Source organism: Gasterosteus aculeatus, chromosome 13 (assembly GCF_964276395.1).
Source record: "Gasterosteus aculeatus chromosome 13, fGasAcu3.hap1.1, whole genome shotgun sequence".
NCBI classification, from domain to species: Eukaryota; Metazoa; Chordata; class Actinopteri; order Perciformes; family Gasterosteidae; genus Gasterosteus; species Gasterosteus aculeatus.
This window is the reverse complement of record NC_135701.1, coordinates 7,982,117-7,999,850: the sequence shown is the minus strand read 5'-3', so window position 1 is coordinate 7,999,850 and position 17,734 is coordinate 7,982,117. Positions and strand designations below refer to the sequence as shown.

Sequence of the window (17,734 nt, the reverse complement as noted above, 5' to 3'; positions counted from 1 at the left end):
AGTTTTGTCACACTAACACACACAAGTACATCAGACGAATTCCCCCCCAAAGACGGAAGGTATTTTCTCCCTCTGTGCAATAGCTCCAGTGAATGAGCTGCTCTGACATTTTCTCTCACACAACGTTTTAAAAGGCTGAATGTCTTCCACGTGAACGCACACACAGGCTCACAGAGCACCCAGACTTTTACAAACCGTTGCCACTAGAGTCCTTCTCAACACGGAAAGCTGGTCTACTCTATGTTAGTTATAACTATTCATACGACAAATATTAACTCATACAATCGATCGGTTCATCCATTTTAACCTTGTTCTTTCTGTCATGTGGACTTCATACAGTGTTTAACGTCAGAAACGTGCTGAAATCATGCAATTTCAACCGTCACGTAACATATTTTCAAATCTAACAAATACACAACCTCCCAATCCCAGAGACGTACCAGTAGTGTGATGGAGGATTTCCTTTGCGCTGGTCGGTCAGAGAGGGTACCGTTAACCACCACCTGCTAAGACCATCACGCACCTCAAAGTAGCCACGGTTACATCCTCAGCTGGCCTGCTAACTCTAGCTAGTAGTACGTAACCATTCAGGAATATATTGAGTTGCTTTCTTCCAAAAGAACAAGCAAGTACTGTCCTCCTTAGTGGTTGGGATTTGTTATTGGGAGACATGGTGAAATGAGGAGGGCCAGAAAGCTGAAGACATGTGTGTGACCTGGTTTTTATTCAACATTTCCAGTGGCAGAAATGCAAGGAGGGCGTAGCTGATTCTCCAGTGAAGCCCTGCAATGATCACATGTGCCGGCTTGAAGCAGCATCAAAGCACACAAATGCTGGCGTCTTGTCTATGCAACTAAAGACAAACTTAAAACCCTTTCCAGCAGATGCGCTTCCTCAATTTGCTCAGCCGACTCAGAGTCAAGTGAAATGGCAGAACAGATTCATCCCAAAGTCTTTCTTCCCTCTAGCTACTTAAACTATATTATCTCTGAATGTAATAGTGCTTACTTCCTCCTTAACAAAGCAATGTCGCAGTGAACTGACCCCTCAATCGACGAGTAAAGCACAGAGCTCATGGCGTATGTCTTAAGTAAAGTAACACTAATTCTATTGTTTCCAATAAATTATGTTCAGTGCCCTGAGAGCCGAGTGCAAGCGCATCTCGGTGCTACAGATCAACATGTTACGAGATAGGCTGTGAGATTAATGTAGGTCTGCCCGAGGCTCGTGAGCCAACATCCTTAGATGGTCACAGTGAATTAGACCCCGAGACTCCGCCGAATTCTCCTCCACCCACTGTTGTGAGAAAAACTGGGACTAGGAGTGAGGAAACAAAATGGAGAGTGACGTTTCACCACGGAAGGCATTTATCCTGCTCGAACCGACCGAGAAATGAAACCAGGGGCCAGAGGGCTAACTCATCGAGAGGGACCATTTTGTGTGTTTCTGTGTGGAGTGAGACCATCTCACATCCGTTTAAGGGTAAATAACAGATGGGTGGGCTGTAGGGAGGGTGAGAAAATGATGGGACCTTTAGATATCTGTACCTGACGGTGAGCCCCAACTAGGACTGGAACAACACGATTATGTGTTTCAGATGTGAGCCTTTCGAGGCTGAGTGAAACATGCCTAATTCAAAGAGTACTTTTTCGGTCGGCCACTTGCATGTGCGATAGTTGTACATGTGCCTTGAACGCATCACGCTCACACATCACAACGCACACCCGAGGGCTGCGAATAAAACACTTGTGAGTCGGGCCTCAACCAACATGTAGTCGTTCCCTAACGAATAACCTCTACACATTGCAAGAAATATACTATGACAGCAAATAAGTGAGCGTGATTGTGTAGTATGTTATATAAATAGTATTTGGCAGTAGAATAAACTTGGCAGTAGATATAAGGGAGCTCTGCTCCCAAGAGGAAATGAGACACGTAAATATGGCCGAAAGCCAAGTTAATGCTTGTATTACATCGAGGTTGTTACACACATTTTTTGGTTCTCACTCTCTGTTGAGTGCAGATCTTGGCCAGGTGAGTCTGAAACGGACACTTTATTTAATATCTTTGTCCCCTACAACGACAGAAGGTTTTTCGGCCGGCTGTCAGGTGCATTGACTTGTAACAGCAAAACATTTTGCCAATGGATGTGGGCGACAAATGTCGTGATGATGATCGTCCTGACCTGACCTGACCGTTGCCATTAGTTCAAATGACAACGCTGTGGGAAAAGGTGTATTGGGCGTGAGTTTTACCTGAGGGTGTAAGCGAAGCCTGCCTGAGCTAATATTCACAGTGTCCTACACAAGGCGGGGGCACTATGAGGACCGGGACCTGATACAGGACACCTAACCAAAAGCCCTTCGTTTTGACACAACTCTTTCCGATTGGCAAGCCGTGTCTCTACCGGCAGAATAGAAGCAGCTCCAGGAAATCATTGAGAGGAAGCTAGAGGCCACAAGTGAGCTGAAGAGAAGTCCTTTTTGGGCCTGTCGCAGTGGAGGGGGGAAAAAAAATAATCAAATAAGCCATGTGCCAGCCCCTTATGTTTATTCACTCCTTCCTTGCACAAACACTAGCTGTCCAAGGCACTTAACCACAATCAATCTGCGGTGCACGCTAACTCCGAGCAGCGGAACCACTGCTCAGTGAGGGACAAGTTGAAACCGTTCAACACTATTCGGTTGCTTCCCTCCGTTGTTGCAGCCGTGGAAACGCTGGATGCTGCTCATTTTGCCTTAGTGCATGAAAGAGTTTGAATTTTAACTCTAAGCCGGTGTTTACATTGTCCCAGTGTTAAAATCTTGTCAGTGTTAAATCAACACTCAACAAAGTGTTAACAAGTTAACTCGGAATAAGTGTCAGAAATAAATCTGCCCAGTGTTAAAAACATTACATGTCATTTAGCTGACACGTTCATCCAAAGTGACTTACATTGCATTTTTAACCCATGTTTTTTACATTTTAGCCTGTGGAGCAAATAGAAGACGTGTGACACTGTACAGTTACATTTCAAACCTATCAAAGAGTTCATTTAACTCTAACTCTAAAGTGTTGCAAAGGAATCTGATCTTGACACTGAATAATGACTCCAGCGCTTTCGTACAATTGACTCTGTGAGAGTTGAATCAACTTTTTGCAGTGTGATTTCAATTCTGCACTTCAACACTTTTGCCTGCCGGAACACCGGAAAATTAACTCTAACTCTGTTAGTGTGTAGTGGATGTGATGCCGTCACAATGGTGCTGGACGGACCCTCCCCGTGTTTGTTTGATGAAACAAAGAGTTTCTGGTCTACATCTTGTCTTCTGTTTTTTAACAACAGCTGTGCCGTGACCCGGTCCAAACACAGAAAATGTCAACAATTACTTACAGAAGAAAGTTGTGTGCCGTGCGATCAGAATCGGGATCAGAATCAGAAACATTCACAGTATGTTTGGACATGCGAGGACATTGTCATGGTGGGTGGTGCACACAGAGAGGACTAGAAACCAGCGCATTGCATCACTCTCTCTCTCTTGAGACATTTCCCTCTACCTATTCCCGCCATAATCCCAGCGAGGGCAGATCACTCGGCACTCGCTGTGCGTACGTTTGAGTACTGTTGCTCCTCAACAGACACAATAACAGGACTTCCAGTCCAACAACAGGAACAGTGCGGGAAGTACAAGGCCCCAGCTGTTTCTCTCCTCTCCTTCTCCTCCTCTCTCGTGTCCCTTGGAGGTCGTTCTTCCTGCCTAACGTAACAAAAGTCATCATGCACACATGCCGCTGCAGAAGTAGAGACCCCCTGTCATCGGTTTTGTCGGGCCAGGCTCACGTCTGTGGAAAGCTATCTGCCCCACCGCTGACCATGACACTGTGGCTTCATAGTGGAACATTGTGTTGTGGTTCCCCTGATACCATCCAGCTGTGGTGAAGGTCATTGTTTACTGCTCCTCTTCCCGCATGTTTTGTCCATGTCTCATAAGTTGCTGTGTATCATGGGATGAGCCATATGATGTTGCCTTTTAAGGGCCTGGACAGACTCCCTTAAAGGTACAAAGGGCAAACATTTGGGTTTTGGTATCAAACGTGGGGCTATACATGACAATATAGCCCCACACCTGGAGGGAATATCTTTTACCCAAGAAACACAACGCTCTTGATTCCAAAAAGCGGTTTCCCGTCACCGGTTAAAAGCAGACATCTCTTTAAAAGGACTTTTACAACCAGTTAACAAGCACGGTAACTGAATTTCGGCAGATCAGCAAAGTCCCAGAATGGCCTCTAAAAGCCCTGAGCACACAGAGGCTCTCCTGCTCATTGTTATGGGAACGGTGATTTCATTAAAAAGATGCTTTTGGCACCGCTCACTCTATATGTGTTTGTGTGCATGCATGGACATTGCGGTGCCTCAGCACAGGAGCTTTGCAGGACCTTTTCATACTATCCCTCGCCAGAGAAGCAGGAGAAAACAAACACTGCCTTTACTACAGTAATAAATAAGCTTTGGGACCCAAAACGGTATAATTTTCCATTAACTCCCACTTAGAAAATGCCAAGTATGGCTCAGGGAAACGTGTGACATTTGACTTTGTTGGCGCCAAACACTGCAGTCGTCCACTGGGACTTTGACCTCTGGCCCGTCACCTCTCCGGAAACCACATGAAAAACAACAGCGCTCAGTCTATCACCCAGAGTAGCAGACGTCCTCCTCAGAAGACACCGGGAGCGGCGCAGGTGCTTCATGTCCCCGCGCGGTGCACACAGGCTAACCTCGTTACTCTCTGTTCCCATTCCCCCCCCACCCCCCCCAGAAAAAAAAGAGACCTCGGGGCGACATAACGACGGGGAGACAAACAAACAAGAGGGGTTTGTGGGAATCTGAACGCGATGCCTGCTCCGTAATCCTTTTTTTCTAAAGTAATAGTCGAGCCTAATGTGACACACGCGCTGGAGATGCGTCATCAAAAGGACCAGGAGTCAGCAGGAGCGCGCCCCCCGTGCAGGTCGAGAGTCTCGGCGCGAGTGACGACAGCCTCCATCTCAGGTGGTGCACAGGTGCAACAATGGGTTCAGTGTTGCGCTCTCACCTCGCAGACGCGTCCACGTGGAGGTGGAGTGCAGCGTCGGCTGGCAGGCTTACGGCATATATTTGCATAGTAAAGGTCAGGTGGAAGACAAGGCTCCCTGTGTTCCACATTGCGATAAAGGAGCTCGCAGAAAGTCAGGCAGTTGTTACAAACAGCAGGCCGAGTCCCCGACTGAAACCACAAAAGGGCAGGAGGCGGAGGACGTGTTTTTTAAAAGGTGTAATCACATGCAACATCACTTATCTTCAGATGGCTTTAAAGTATGAAACGAACCTTTCGACAAAGCCTTTTCCCTCCGCTCTGCTGAGTGGGTTGGGATGTGCAACCACGCTGTGTGATGTAACGTTTCAAACTCGCCCTCCCGGTGGGTCCACATCATGAGAAGACGAAGCGCGTCAGACTTTTTCTTTCTTTAGACTCCACCTTGACTAAAAAGACTAACCAGCACTTAAAATGTACTTATAATGGCTCTTATCTACAGCGAGTTGTAGATCGGCTTATTTGATGACATTGCACTTTCTCGTCTGTATGTGTCTGTATTCTTATGGTTTTAAATGCACTTATTGTAAATGACACGTAATGCAATTGATGAAAAATTGTAAAATGTGAAATTGTTATTTGACTAAACAGCAGAGGTGATAACCTCCTCTAAGGGAAGGACCCGGAATTAATGAGTAATACTCAGACACAGTTTAACAAGGGGAGCTCGGACACATGCCCATCACTTTTCAAGCACACACACACACACACACACACACGCATATACAGACATTATCACTCTGCTTCTAGTGTCCATCTCTGTTGAATTCACTTTGTCTTCCTCCCACTCTGTTATGTTGTACTTTGCTTTCACACTTGACTCACATTATTTTTGACTTTAATTGTCGAGGGGATCCAAGTGCTCCCGACTCAAATACAAACAATGACTGTGTCATTTCCTGTTCTGTCTGAATTCATGTGTGACTGCAGCACAATTTGGAGCAGGCCTATTTATAGCCGACCACCACCACCATCACCGCCACCGCAGCCTGAAAGTCACACCGGGAGCTTTCTGGAGGGGAGTCCTTGAGCCTCTCTGCCAACTTGAAGCATCGCAGTGACAAGTTTTCCGATGAGGTCAGTCGCTGTGAAGTCGCACTGCGCCGTCCTCCTGCTCTAAAGCACAAGGCGACATCCCTCGCTGCACACACGGACACGCATGTGTTATGATGTGTCACTTTTCCTCGAGTAGCAGCGTGGAGGCTGACAACAGAGGAGTGACAGGGAGGAAGATGAGGGTAATATAATTGTACTTACTTAATAGCTTTCTGAGAAAGTTCCAGCACGGGGGTTCTTTGTCCACCTCCTGGCCGCCGTGCGGTGTTCCCCCGTCGCCTCTCCAATCAGCAGCAATCAGAACAACCAAAACAAACAAAAGTATCCGGTGTGCATCTCTAACACAGCAAGTCCCACTCGGCTGCTCACTGATGCTCTCCGGAATGAGGAGGGAACTCTGCGCACAGCTCCCAGGCTCACAGCCAATCACGTCAGAGAGGTTCCAGCCTTTTGGCCAATGTGGCGTCTGTATCGCGCTTCAGCCGCCCCCAACCTCCCTCCCCTCCCTCCCCCTGGAAGTTCCCAGGGTTGGACAACTCTAAAAGAGAGGAGGAGAGGAGTGAGTCAGAGTGGGAAGAACTGATGTAGTATTTACAGAAAGGGGGAATTATAATTGGCCAGTCGTGAGCGTCGGGGACAGAACTTGTTGCCCAGGATTTACCCACTGTTCCTCTCTGAGTTCTTCCTTTGGTGCGAGTCTCTTCTTTTTTTCTTGCCACGGTGTACAACCACAAAGGTTGTGCCCTTGTGCCTTTTCTTTGAGTTGTCGGCGGCGCTGCCAAGTCCATGTGGTCCGCGGTGTCAGTAACAATGAAAGGAATAGCTCAACAACGTACACTTATCGCTTATCTCGCCGGAGGAATCCGGGCAGGCCAGCGTGGCTCCAGCAGCAGTCCGATACGAGAGGGGTGTTGATTTTCTCACCTTACTCTCGACCAAGAAAGCCACGAAGCATTTGCTTCCCCAAAATGTTGAACTATTCCTTTAACATGGACTCACATTTCATCAGAGCTGATTCCGTAACACAAACCAGAAACACACGGCAGAAATCCTCTTCCGAGCCATTTCCTGGGAAAATAACTCAGCAATGAAGACTGTGACATTTTGAGAAATAAAGACAGAATAGGTTTTGACCATTTTAAGCAAGCTCACTCACAGATGCACTTGATTCCCAGAGGTGTTGTGACTCCTCTCCCTTGCTTATGCGGCCACGGGGAATGCAGCGTACCCTGAGAGAGACATGAACGGCTAATGTTATTTGTCAAGAGAAGACGGATACGGCTTCCCTGCTTGGTCGTGTTTATTCAGTGACACACTGACGCTGACATTCACGAGCCCTTTTTTCCCCGGAAGGACCGGAGACGTGGCGTTTGGTCCGCAGGGATCCTCACCTCAGTCAAGAGGTGGGTTCAGTCAGGCAGGACTTTGAGCTCCGGCCTGGTAATCGGGAATATTTGGATAAGGATCTGCGATTAAAAAAAAAGCTTTGTGTGCATATTTTGTTTGGACAGTAATGGCGACGACTCGATGATGTGTGCGTGAGTGCAGCGAAGTCACAGCTCACACATACAAAGTGACTGTGTCATATTAGGTTTAGGGTTAGAGATGCACGGCGGGAGATTATATTACCGTTTGACGGAGGTTTCCAGTCTTTGCGTAAAATACAAAACCCTGTATTGTTCCTTTTGCCCGTGGTACTACTTTTCGATCCAGATTGTGTTGGTTTTGTCTAATTTTGTAGACATCTCATCTGCCTTCTCTTTTTTCCAACCATATTTCTGGTAGAAAACATTCGCAACACAAGTGTATTTTCTTTGAGTACCACAAACCAATTGCAATACAGCCTTAATATATTGGAGCGAAGACAGACAACTTTACAGCCAACCAAGCCAGATGGAGAGACTTAGGCTTTAAACAGTCAGGTACGGGTCTAATGAAATGACAATGTAGGATATGTGTGATCCCGCAGTTTTGCAGCTTGACCCATGCTAAGCCTTAAAATTGGGGTATAACAGCATCTGTTTTCTTGCTATTGACTATTTCTCTCCAAATGTCCCCCGCAAATCTCCCTTTAAATTGAATCCGACTGCAGGTCAAACTAAGTTCAATTCAGTCAGCACACATGTGGATCACCCCAGGTAATAAGGGCTCCAAGATTACCGAGGCTTTGGCCCACAAACAGCTCGAAGGGCAAGCATCACCTATGAAACAGTGTGTATGGCAAACATCACGTATAATCCCGTCAAATCAAATTAAAGTGTGCACTTTACAAGCGGCCCCTCTGGACAACTGTTGCCAAATCTGCCTTCCGTCTGTTGTAACATATCTGGAACATGTTCAGCTCACGGCTCTCATGCAGGCAAACATCATATTACACACACGGTATTTGTATTGCTGATTCTCTTGGCTGTGCGTTCTCCCACAGTTTCCCGTTTGGCTTGTAAAACCCCCAAAATGGATGAGAAACAGCATCCGCAAAAACAGGGATCAACAGCGCTCAGGGAGTCCACGAAAGCATATGAAACCACGCAGAGACATGAGGTCATTGGAAATGGCATCCAGCAAATGTGACTGTCGTTACTTGTGAGAACACATTTTGAGGTGATGTTACCGTAGTTTCCAGAGTGAAGAGTCTCGCTCCTATGACGGTGATGTGCCTCTTTCCCCATCCAAATATTGACTGGAAGCCTGAGCAGCTGCAACAGCCAGGCATTTTTCACACAGTGGATAATGGCGACAATATTTGGGTCGTGCTACCTTATCCATCAAGACACAAGTGCCGTTTTGTTTAAGCAACTCGCAGGAATCTTCATCTCTAAGCTGAATTTGAGTCACGGTTTTAATTTATCTGCTGCGTGTCAGAAACGCGTCGCGCTCTCAAAATGTGTCCTTTGAATATGTAAACTGGAGCAGAGAGACGACCAGCGTAGCTTAGCATAAAGACAGTAGAAGCGGGTTCAGCCGCCCCGCCTCTGTCCCGGTCTTTTGCAAAGCAAATCATCTTCTGGCTCCAGCTTCGCATTCAACAGACAGATATCGGACGCCGCATCTGGCTTTACGATGGAAGGTCAATAAGAATAGGTGTATATATATATCTAAATGTGGCTTTATGACGGTGAGACAAACAGGCTGGGATCCGTCAGGCCCCGAGGCCCCTCAGACTCACAGGACCGGAAGAGTTATGCTAACGCCGAAGGGCGTACGCTGTTGTTCTTCTGTTGTTCTGTTGCATGAAAAAACATCACACACTGGGGTAAACAGCGGGAAAATGAATACACATTTACATCTGTGATTCGTCAGGCAAAAGGCGGCGCAGTTTAATGCGCAAAGCCTTAAGGATGCGAGGCTGGAAATTCACACGGAAATCGCCGGCCAGGCGAATATTCTTAGCCTTGCCGATTGTCCCTAAAGAGGCTCGACAGCTCACAAGCACAGAGGCAGCGGCTGACAGACACAGCAGAGCAACCTATTGGAAGACAAGACGCTGATCAATAAGTCGGCTTTGAGGCGAATGATATTCTGCAGGACGGGTAGATGAGTACCTGGAAAACATCCCCTGGGCGTTTGTTCCACTGCGGTTCCTCCGACAGCTGTTGACAGAGGAGGAGGAATGTTCTAGGTGGTAGAAGGTGTGGAGACACACACGCACATTCTGAAACACGCTTGTAGCGGTGGTGGAAACGGGCAGATACACAGCGCGACTATAGATGCAGTGGTTTGTTATGTTAGTGATAAGATGGTAAGTTATGAAATGTACAGATTGCATCAAAAAGAAATTCATGTTAAATATCACGATGAAATCTAACTGAAATAGAGACCTGTTCTGACCCAAAATCAGTCCAATATCAGAAGTACCTGATTATGCAGAACTCTGACTCTAAAGCGACAAAACATGGTCGCAAAGTGTGATGTCTATTATTTACAATGCTGGCAAGCCAAATCAGACCTATTCTTGCCTAGAAAATATCTTAAAAGCAGAGACAAAGGGACAGTGGAGGACTAGGCTGTCAAACGGTAACCAAATACCCACAATTATCTCCTCTTTAGTAAATCCTTTTTCTACTCTTTTCTATGTTATCGTCCCCCTTCCAGCACCCTCCGTCCTCTCCCATGTGTGAGCGCACATTTCATCCCTCACCCCGAGTGGTCGGAAGACTAGAAAAAGCGCTTCACAAGTTCAGTCCATTTACCATTTAAGAGAACAGACATGCTGCACAGACGATGACACTGGAAGCGTCGTGATGTGGTGAATCACAGAGCCCACAAAGAGAAGCCGTTGCCCCGAATGGCTTTCTCTCTCTCTCACCCGCAATCAGCTCCTCTTGTGACTCCATATAAAAGCAGCCTCACGACTCCTCCTGACAGACGCCACTGACGTAGATAGTTAGTTCCCTCTCAGGGCTGCAGAGTCCTTCAGCCTCCCGGCTCCAAACAGAGCGGGCCAACGTAACGGAGCATTTGGCATCTAAGGAGACGGGTGTTTCCCTTCTGACTTTCAAAGAGTGACAATTGGACTCGGGGATGACAGGCTGCTATAGAAGGTGCTCTCCATATCTGCTTGAACCAGTGGGAAACATGTTATCAAAATGCTATTTTCATGGCACAACCCATAGTAAAAAAAAACTTTGACAACCTTCAAAATCAATAACGTTTTCATTGCAGACTTACATACTGTTTTCCGCTTTCCCAATATAGATGAGGCTGTAAATCAAATGACACCACTTTCAATGGGCCGTTTTCATTTCAAACACATGACAAGTGCAGATAAAGAGGTCACTGCACGGACTGAATATTTCCTACAAGACCACAACTGAAGATACTGGCAACGCGTCCTTAAACGCAGCTTTGACTTGCTCGCAGACGGCGATGTTACTGGACGTATCAGGGGTCATTTTTCTTCCAGCACAAGCCTCTAAATGACAACAAAGGATGTTGCCCATTACTCTGATTATCACTGCGCCGCTTTTGCTGCCTCTTCACTGAGCAAATTGTAGGAGAGCGTTTGGCAAATATGATCGAATGTGACATTAATGTTTCCAGCACCAAAAACCTTTGAAACATTGCGTTTTCCCGTGGTGGAAGGCCGGGAACTAATCCTGCTCCCTGCCTCACCTCGTTTGTGTTGCACCTATCTGCAGCGACGAGGCGGCTCACGCACACTCGGAGCGATAATGACCTAGTTATCCCGCCTTCAAACCAGGGAAGGACCTGCGAGGGTGGCTCGGGGACAGACAGGACGGGGTGAGGAGGGGGGAGAGGAGTTGTTGGGAGTCATCGCGGGGGAGAGCGATCATCCAGGCCCTCGAGGGGCTGTCCTGCTGCCCGCTCAACCGGTTAGTTTCAGCACTCATATGCCATTGTGTATTTTTTTCTTTTTAAAAGGCTAACCTCAAATGACTCCCGTCATTTATAGCTTTATCTTACTGACGTCAGCTTTTCTTTTTTTACGTATTTAAAGTCATTTTCCATCACGGAGCCGAGGCTCATTTAATAAAAAAATCTTTGTCGTTTGGTGCTGGCGTCATTATGTAGCACTGAAGTGCAGAAGGACGTACAATTACACATGTCAGTGCACTCATTTGGGTGGGATGGAGAGGAGGAGACATGTTAGAAACAGTGCTGAATGTTTTCCTACATTTTAAATAGAAATGTTTGTAATCTGAAATACATGGATGTGTTTAAAGAATGAGAGCTACGACACGCACTGCCTGTAGAATGCACTCATGCAATTTAGACGTTTGTGCGACCTTGGCCTTCTCATAACTTGCCTAAATGTATCAAGCATAGTTATAAAGAGTATTTAGTGAATGAACCTGGGGCAGTGTGGATGGTCGCTAATGGGTTTTATTTGGAGACTGCTATTCTCCCTGTTCACCTCCAACTACTTACGCTTTGTCTGGTTGCACTGAACAGGAGGGAAGCACCTTTTTCAAGGACAGTCACAAATGCTCAATTAAGAGATCTGAACCAATGCGTCGTTCTCAAGCGGCCTACGAGCTTGGCTTCATGCTTTGGATGAAATGTAGTGCACGTCCTTCCCTACTGGTTTAGAAAATGGCAACATGAAAATAAATTCTGACAAAAACCGTTCTGAGCAACAAGCTTGACAGAAAATCATAATCCTTCAGCTAGAGAATAGCATGGAAGTCAATGTTAAGTGCTGCACAATAAGTAATTTCAATGAGAAATTCAAGCAGATGAACTAGACCAGGAACGCAATGCTTTTCCATGAATGTAAAATGAATGAATCTTAGTGATCTGGTGGTAATGCACTGAACGAGCACTTCTCAGTGCAACAGCAGCTCCTGCTGGTGACGACAGCTCATTACAGTAAGGTCAAAGAATCATTAAAAGGTTATCAACCTGGGGCTGACAACGTAAATCTACGGTGTGTATGGGGAAACGTGTTGCCAGCAGGTTAATGAGGGGGGGGGGGGGATAAAAAAAAAAAAATTAAATAAAAAGGAAATTTGTGACAAAAATATTTAAAGTGGTTTAAATACACAAAAGTTATGGAAATAGTTTCAGTAAAACTTTGTTGTATATGCTTTTAGGCCATCTGCGACATGTCTTTTGGTTCAATGTCACGTAAGGCAAACCCACCGGCTACATGTAGACTAATGAAAAGTAGGTTAAAAAAAAAATTAAAACAAGTTGCAAATATTTTAAACAAGATAAAAACTTAAGTATGAGAAAGGCAACATTGAAAGTACATTGATCATTTAATTTCATATAAATACATATAAAATATAATATAAACATCAATTCACATCATGTATTACAGTATCTTAACTATTGGTATAACAAAGGATCTGAAAAGGTTCACCTCCCACCCATTTGTATACAATGTTTAAATATTTAGTGTCAATGTGGATTTGTACAAGAAAAACAAAAACTGTTCACATCAAGGTTAATGCTTTGCCGTAAAGTCACTTTTCAGTTTAAGATATTAACTCACAAAACTAGAACTCGGTCCAAAAGGCACTTCTCTACACCAGCCACAGGTGTCAACAGAAGCAAAATACAAAGAAATGGTCAGTGTGGCTTGATAGCAAATCAGTGTAATGGTGCATATTGCATCCCTCTAGGTGTTATTTTGCAATAAAGACATAGTAAAACTAGCAAAACCCCGTTTTGGATCCTACGAGAACCCAACGGTCGGTCGGCCCTCTCTGGAATCTCTGTCACATCATCGCGTCATAGGAGAAGTTAATTCTGCTGTATAAAGAACTCTTTTCAATGAAAATCTGTACCGTCAGCAGCAGTTGTGACTCAACCATAGAGAAGTGGGTGTGCATGTTATAGGGAAAAACAAACAGGACATGTGTAGCGTGGACACTAATATATAAAAACTTCAGTGCATAACTTTAAAACAGCAGACTGTATTTACTAGAGGAAAAATAATAATCTTGCTTGTCATAGAAGCCAACTGATCTTTGCATTAGACACTTTTAATATGTAGCTGATGTTCCCACAGTCTCACAATATAGTCAGTGAATAGTGGAGTTTGAAATATTTTAAAACCATACTGTAGTAGAAGGCAGGATATTTGGGTACCTCTAAAGCAGAACTTTACCTCCATTGTAAACAAAACAAAAGATAAACTGCTTGAATGTAGCTTTGGTCCAATGAAAGGATTGTCGTTTGCAATTGCAGGTAGAAAACAAATCAGAAAATGCAGTCTAAACCAACAAGTTGAATCTCAGATACATTTTGCTTACATGAATGTGGGCAACCGCCGGCAAGCGGAGACCCGACTGTCACTCTTCTTTGTCATGACTGGCGTTTCCATTCATAAGCCCGTTACTGTGGTGTTCCCATTTCTGATTCTGCAGTACCTTTGGCAGCCTCTTCCCCTTGGTGTAGGCGTGGTACCAGAAGTTAAGAAAGAGAAACAAGAAAATCAGGCCGTACGCGGCGATGATGTAAACAAAGATGGGGAACTGGTAGTTGCAGTCCTTCATGAAGAAATACTGGGAGATGTGGCTGGTCACGATTACAAACTGGATCTGTGGAGCAACATAGAAGGATCGCTTGTTATGCCCTCAACACGAAATAAAACAAAGAAATTGCAGAGATAAAAACATGACATACCAGCTGAATAGTAGTCAGGTGCTTCTTCCACCAAAGGTACTTCTGATATTTGGGGCCCAACGCAGTCAGGCCGTAGTACGTGTACATGATAACATGGACAATACAGTTAAGCAGGGCGTGAAATGTTCCCATGCCGCCTGAAATAAATAAAAAGGGGTGAGCTTATCAGTGAGAAAGTCACAAAATGTAAAAATTAATGAAGCCCATAAACTGTAGCTTGATTATTAAAAGATTCCTACCTGCAGAAAAACGAACACCAAACCACCAGGTGAAGGGCATGACTGAGTGATGATAGACATGAAGAAATGTCACCTGGCTATTCCTCTTCCTCAGCACAAAGAATATCTGAAAGGGGACAAAGCTCCACATTTACCAAGTGATAAACACACAGCATCTAGTTCACCCCAATACACAAGAAAACAGCCACCCGACACGGATGTAGTCACTCACCGTATCCAACATCTCAATGAACTTCGAGAAGTAGTAAAGCCAGCATGTTGCTGCCATCTAGAGGAGACAAAATATATATTTTTAAACGAACTACAAAAACAAGCACCCAATGGAGAGAAAGGCTTTTTACGTCAACACATCGTATTCTGTAAAAGAGCAGCTCACCCTCAAGCCCTGTGGAGAATCAGAGTAGTCCACTGGGTCGCAGTGGAACGTGTACCCGGTTCCCCATCCGGACACCACAAACTGAAGGAAAAAAAAAATTATATATATATATATATATATATATATATATATTAGTATTTTTTCAAACTCTTACTCAGTGTTGCCAATAGCTCATATTTGACAAACAGTGAAGCTACTTTGAGTCCAGGTAGTATTTCACCAAAGTGCGTGGTTAGGATTTTATTGAAATGCCAAACATTGACAAAGTTAAGGCTGCGTTAACACAGAAGCACGAGACAATGCACGAAAGAAAACACCTGCAGATCTGGTTTGCCTGCACAAGGACCAGACAAAGTGTCCCATGAACAAAAGTGTTGCACAAGACTCCCAACTGATGACTGATTAAATGGGTCACATTTCTCTTGCAAACAAGGAACCCATTAACGCAGGAAGGAGAGACTCTGCGATGAGGATTTCAGCACGTTGAGTCCACCAACCGCCGCAGAAGACAGCAGGACTCACCTCGTAGCACATGTAGAGCGAGAGCGCCACTACGCCGAAATTGTAGACAATGAGGACTCCCCTGAGGTCCAAGGCTTTGCGGTTCTCCATGAGGCGAGGCCCCAGCGAGTGGACGAAGTAAATGTACGCTGCGATGATGACGGTTTGGGGCAGAGGAGAGGACATGAGGAACCAGCTCGCTGTCCGCCTGTCTGCAACACAAGAAAGTGAGATTAGCAAGAGGACTTGTTCAAAAGACAAAAAAAAAAAAAGAAATCTTTAATGCTTACCTGCATTTTGTAGGAACTCATTATAAATGAGTGTGGCTGAGGATTTTAGATAATCAAATTCCATTTTCAGAAAGGATGTCTGCAGAAGTAGCTGAAAAGAGCAGACACACAATGTTAAGGAGACAAGACCACCAGCATTTGGTCGAGGAAGCCGGGCACAAAAATAAAAGGTCAAGCTCAAAAAAAAAAAATGAGTTGTATGCTGAAATAGTCAGACACATTTCAAAATCCACAAAGGGAATTATTTAAAAAAAAAGTCCAAGGTGAAACTGCTCGCACACCATTCACCTGCCTACTGAAGTGAAACACCTCAGTGAAACAGACAGCGGTTTCCTCCATATTGCAACAGGTTTTTCACCCTGGAATTTACTGTGATCAACTCTGTATTGTGCCTGAAGTTAAAATAAAATAAAAAAAGAAAAGAAAAGAAAAAAAAAGGACTGCATGGCAGCATTTGGAGTGCCAGATTTGCTGGCATGGCCGGCAGACTGCATTGTATACGGGGAAAGAGTCTTCTCCATTCTGTACTTCCCCCTTCGAAGATCTGAGGTGGACAAAGCGAAGACTGTGCGAGGAGTACAATGAGTACAAGTCACTGCCTGTTTTCAGAGAACAAACAGTGGCAAACGGTCTAGAAAATGTATGCATGGATGATGGATGTATAGAACAGTATTAGTTATGAGTCTGTAGGGACCTGCATGTCGACATGCCGCCTCCATCAAAGCAGTAAAAACTGTAAGATCCGTTGGCACTGGACAATGTTACAAGAACACAGCAAACTTAAAACAGCCCCAATGCTTTTAGATTTACTCACGAAGAAATGCAGAATGACAACGTTACGTTGTATCAATTTTCAAAATGTAAATGAGGGAAATGATCCCAGGGATGCAGGCATGAGCGCTGTGCCATTGACCCCGACCTACGAGCTGGTTCCAGTTTAAAAAGGTCTGACCGTCGCTATGGTGCCAGACCACCTTTTCACACGAGTCTCACAAACCAAAGGAAAATGTCAAGGGAACGCTCATTACTTTATATTAAATAAATTAAAATAAAACCAACATTAGCAGTTGGATTATTTTGTTTCTAAATGTGGGTGCAAATCATTAAAACCCATCAGCCCTCATCTGCCAGCCAGTGAACATGTGACATGAGCCCACAGGACTGGTTTTCAAGGTGTGTCTTCCTGAACACACGGGGAACTTGAATAGAGTTTAAGTCAATGAGACGATAAAGGAGAGGCGTGGCTAGCCAGTTGGGTTCCACACCTACTGAAAGCATTGACACATCAAATGGACGAGCACGCCCTCGTGCCGTGTACCTTCAAGTCCACAACCACCTCAGCAAGGATTTATTTAAAAAATAAAATCTACGTTTGGGCCCCAAAAATCATTAAGATATATATATATATATATATTATATATAACACTAAACGCATCCTTATGTGAAAAAAACCCCTAAAGAAAATACATTAAAAGTTAGTTCACGTGTGTCACAAGCCATTGGTCGGGATCAACTAGTGCCCCACGGCCTTAAAATTAAGTGTAACGTTCTCGGCCAAAGTCAAATATATTCAGACGCCAGTATCGCGTTTAACCTGAACAGGTGCCTTAGTCAGGGAGAACCAGTGTGACGCAATTATTGAAAAACGGGTCCAACAGCTCCCAACGCAAACCCCCCACGAGAGGAAGCGTCTCGGCTGTCACGGGCACGTTTCAGCCTCGACGCACCTGCTCCTTGGAGTCTAATCCGGTAACTATTGTTTTAACGCTTCACTCGGATTCAGTTAAGAAACAAACACCACTTACAACACTTTAGTTTGCTGATGAAAATCCTCGTAAGCCGTCAAGTGGTGTAAATCCAAACGGTCGGCTCACCTGCCGATGGCCCACAGGTGTGCCTTCTACTCTGCTCGTGGCGCTGACTACGGTCGGCTCGCCTCGCGACTTTAAAGGAGCCGCCGGGGGGGCGTGGTCGTGCTTCTGCGTTCGCCGATTGGCCAATTCGTGGTCCCACGTTTCTAGTTCATTTCTGAGCGATACCTCATCGAAAGCGATGTGGATATTT

At 45.1% G+C, this 17,734-nt stretch overlaps 2 protein-coding genes across 2 annotated transcripts in view; both read right to left on the bottom strand.

Annotated features, from left to right (window-relative positions):
• Window positions 1–6,568, bottom strand: part of pde4d (phosphodiesterase 4D, cAMP-specific) — a 132,134-nt gene extending 125,566 nt beyond the window's left edge. Inside the window, exon 1 of the mRNA XM_040194909.2 lies at window positions 6,372–6,568. The gene's annotated coding sequence lies outside the window, so the exon portion shown is untranslated. The remainder of the gene's footprint in view (window positions 1–6,371) is intronic.
• Window positions 6,569–12,873: 6,305 nt separating this feature from the next.
• elovl7a (ELOVL fatty acid elongase 7a) lies at window positions 12,874–17,676 on the bottom strand. The gene is made up of 8 exons (XM_040194905.2): window positions 17,476–17,676; window positions 15,671–15,761; window positions 15,402–15,592; window positions 14,880–14,960; window positions 14,715–14,771; window positions 14,504–14,609; window positions 14,265–14,401; window positions 12,874–14,179 (listed from the first exon to the last, which is right to left on the bottom strand). The coding sequence occupies exons 2-8, from the start codon at window positions 15,732–15,734 to the stop codon at window positions 13,931–13,933; spliced, it is 885 nt and encodes a 294-aa protein (XP_040050839.1). The 5' UTR covers window positions 15,735–15,761; window positions 17,476–17,676; the 3' UTR covers window positions 12,874–13,930.
• Between the last annotated feature and the right edge of the window lie 58 nt (window positions 17,677–17,734).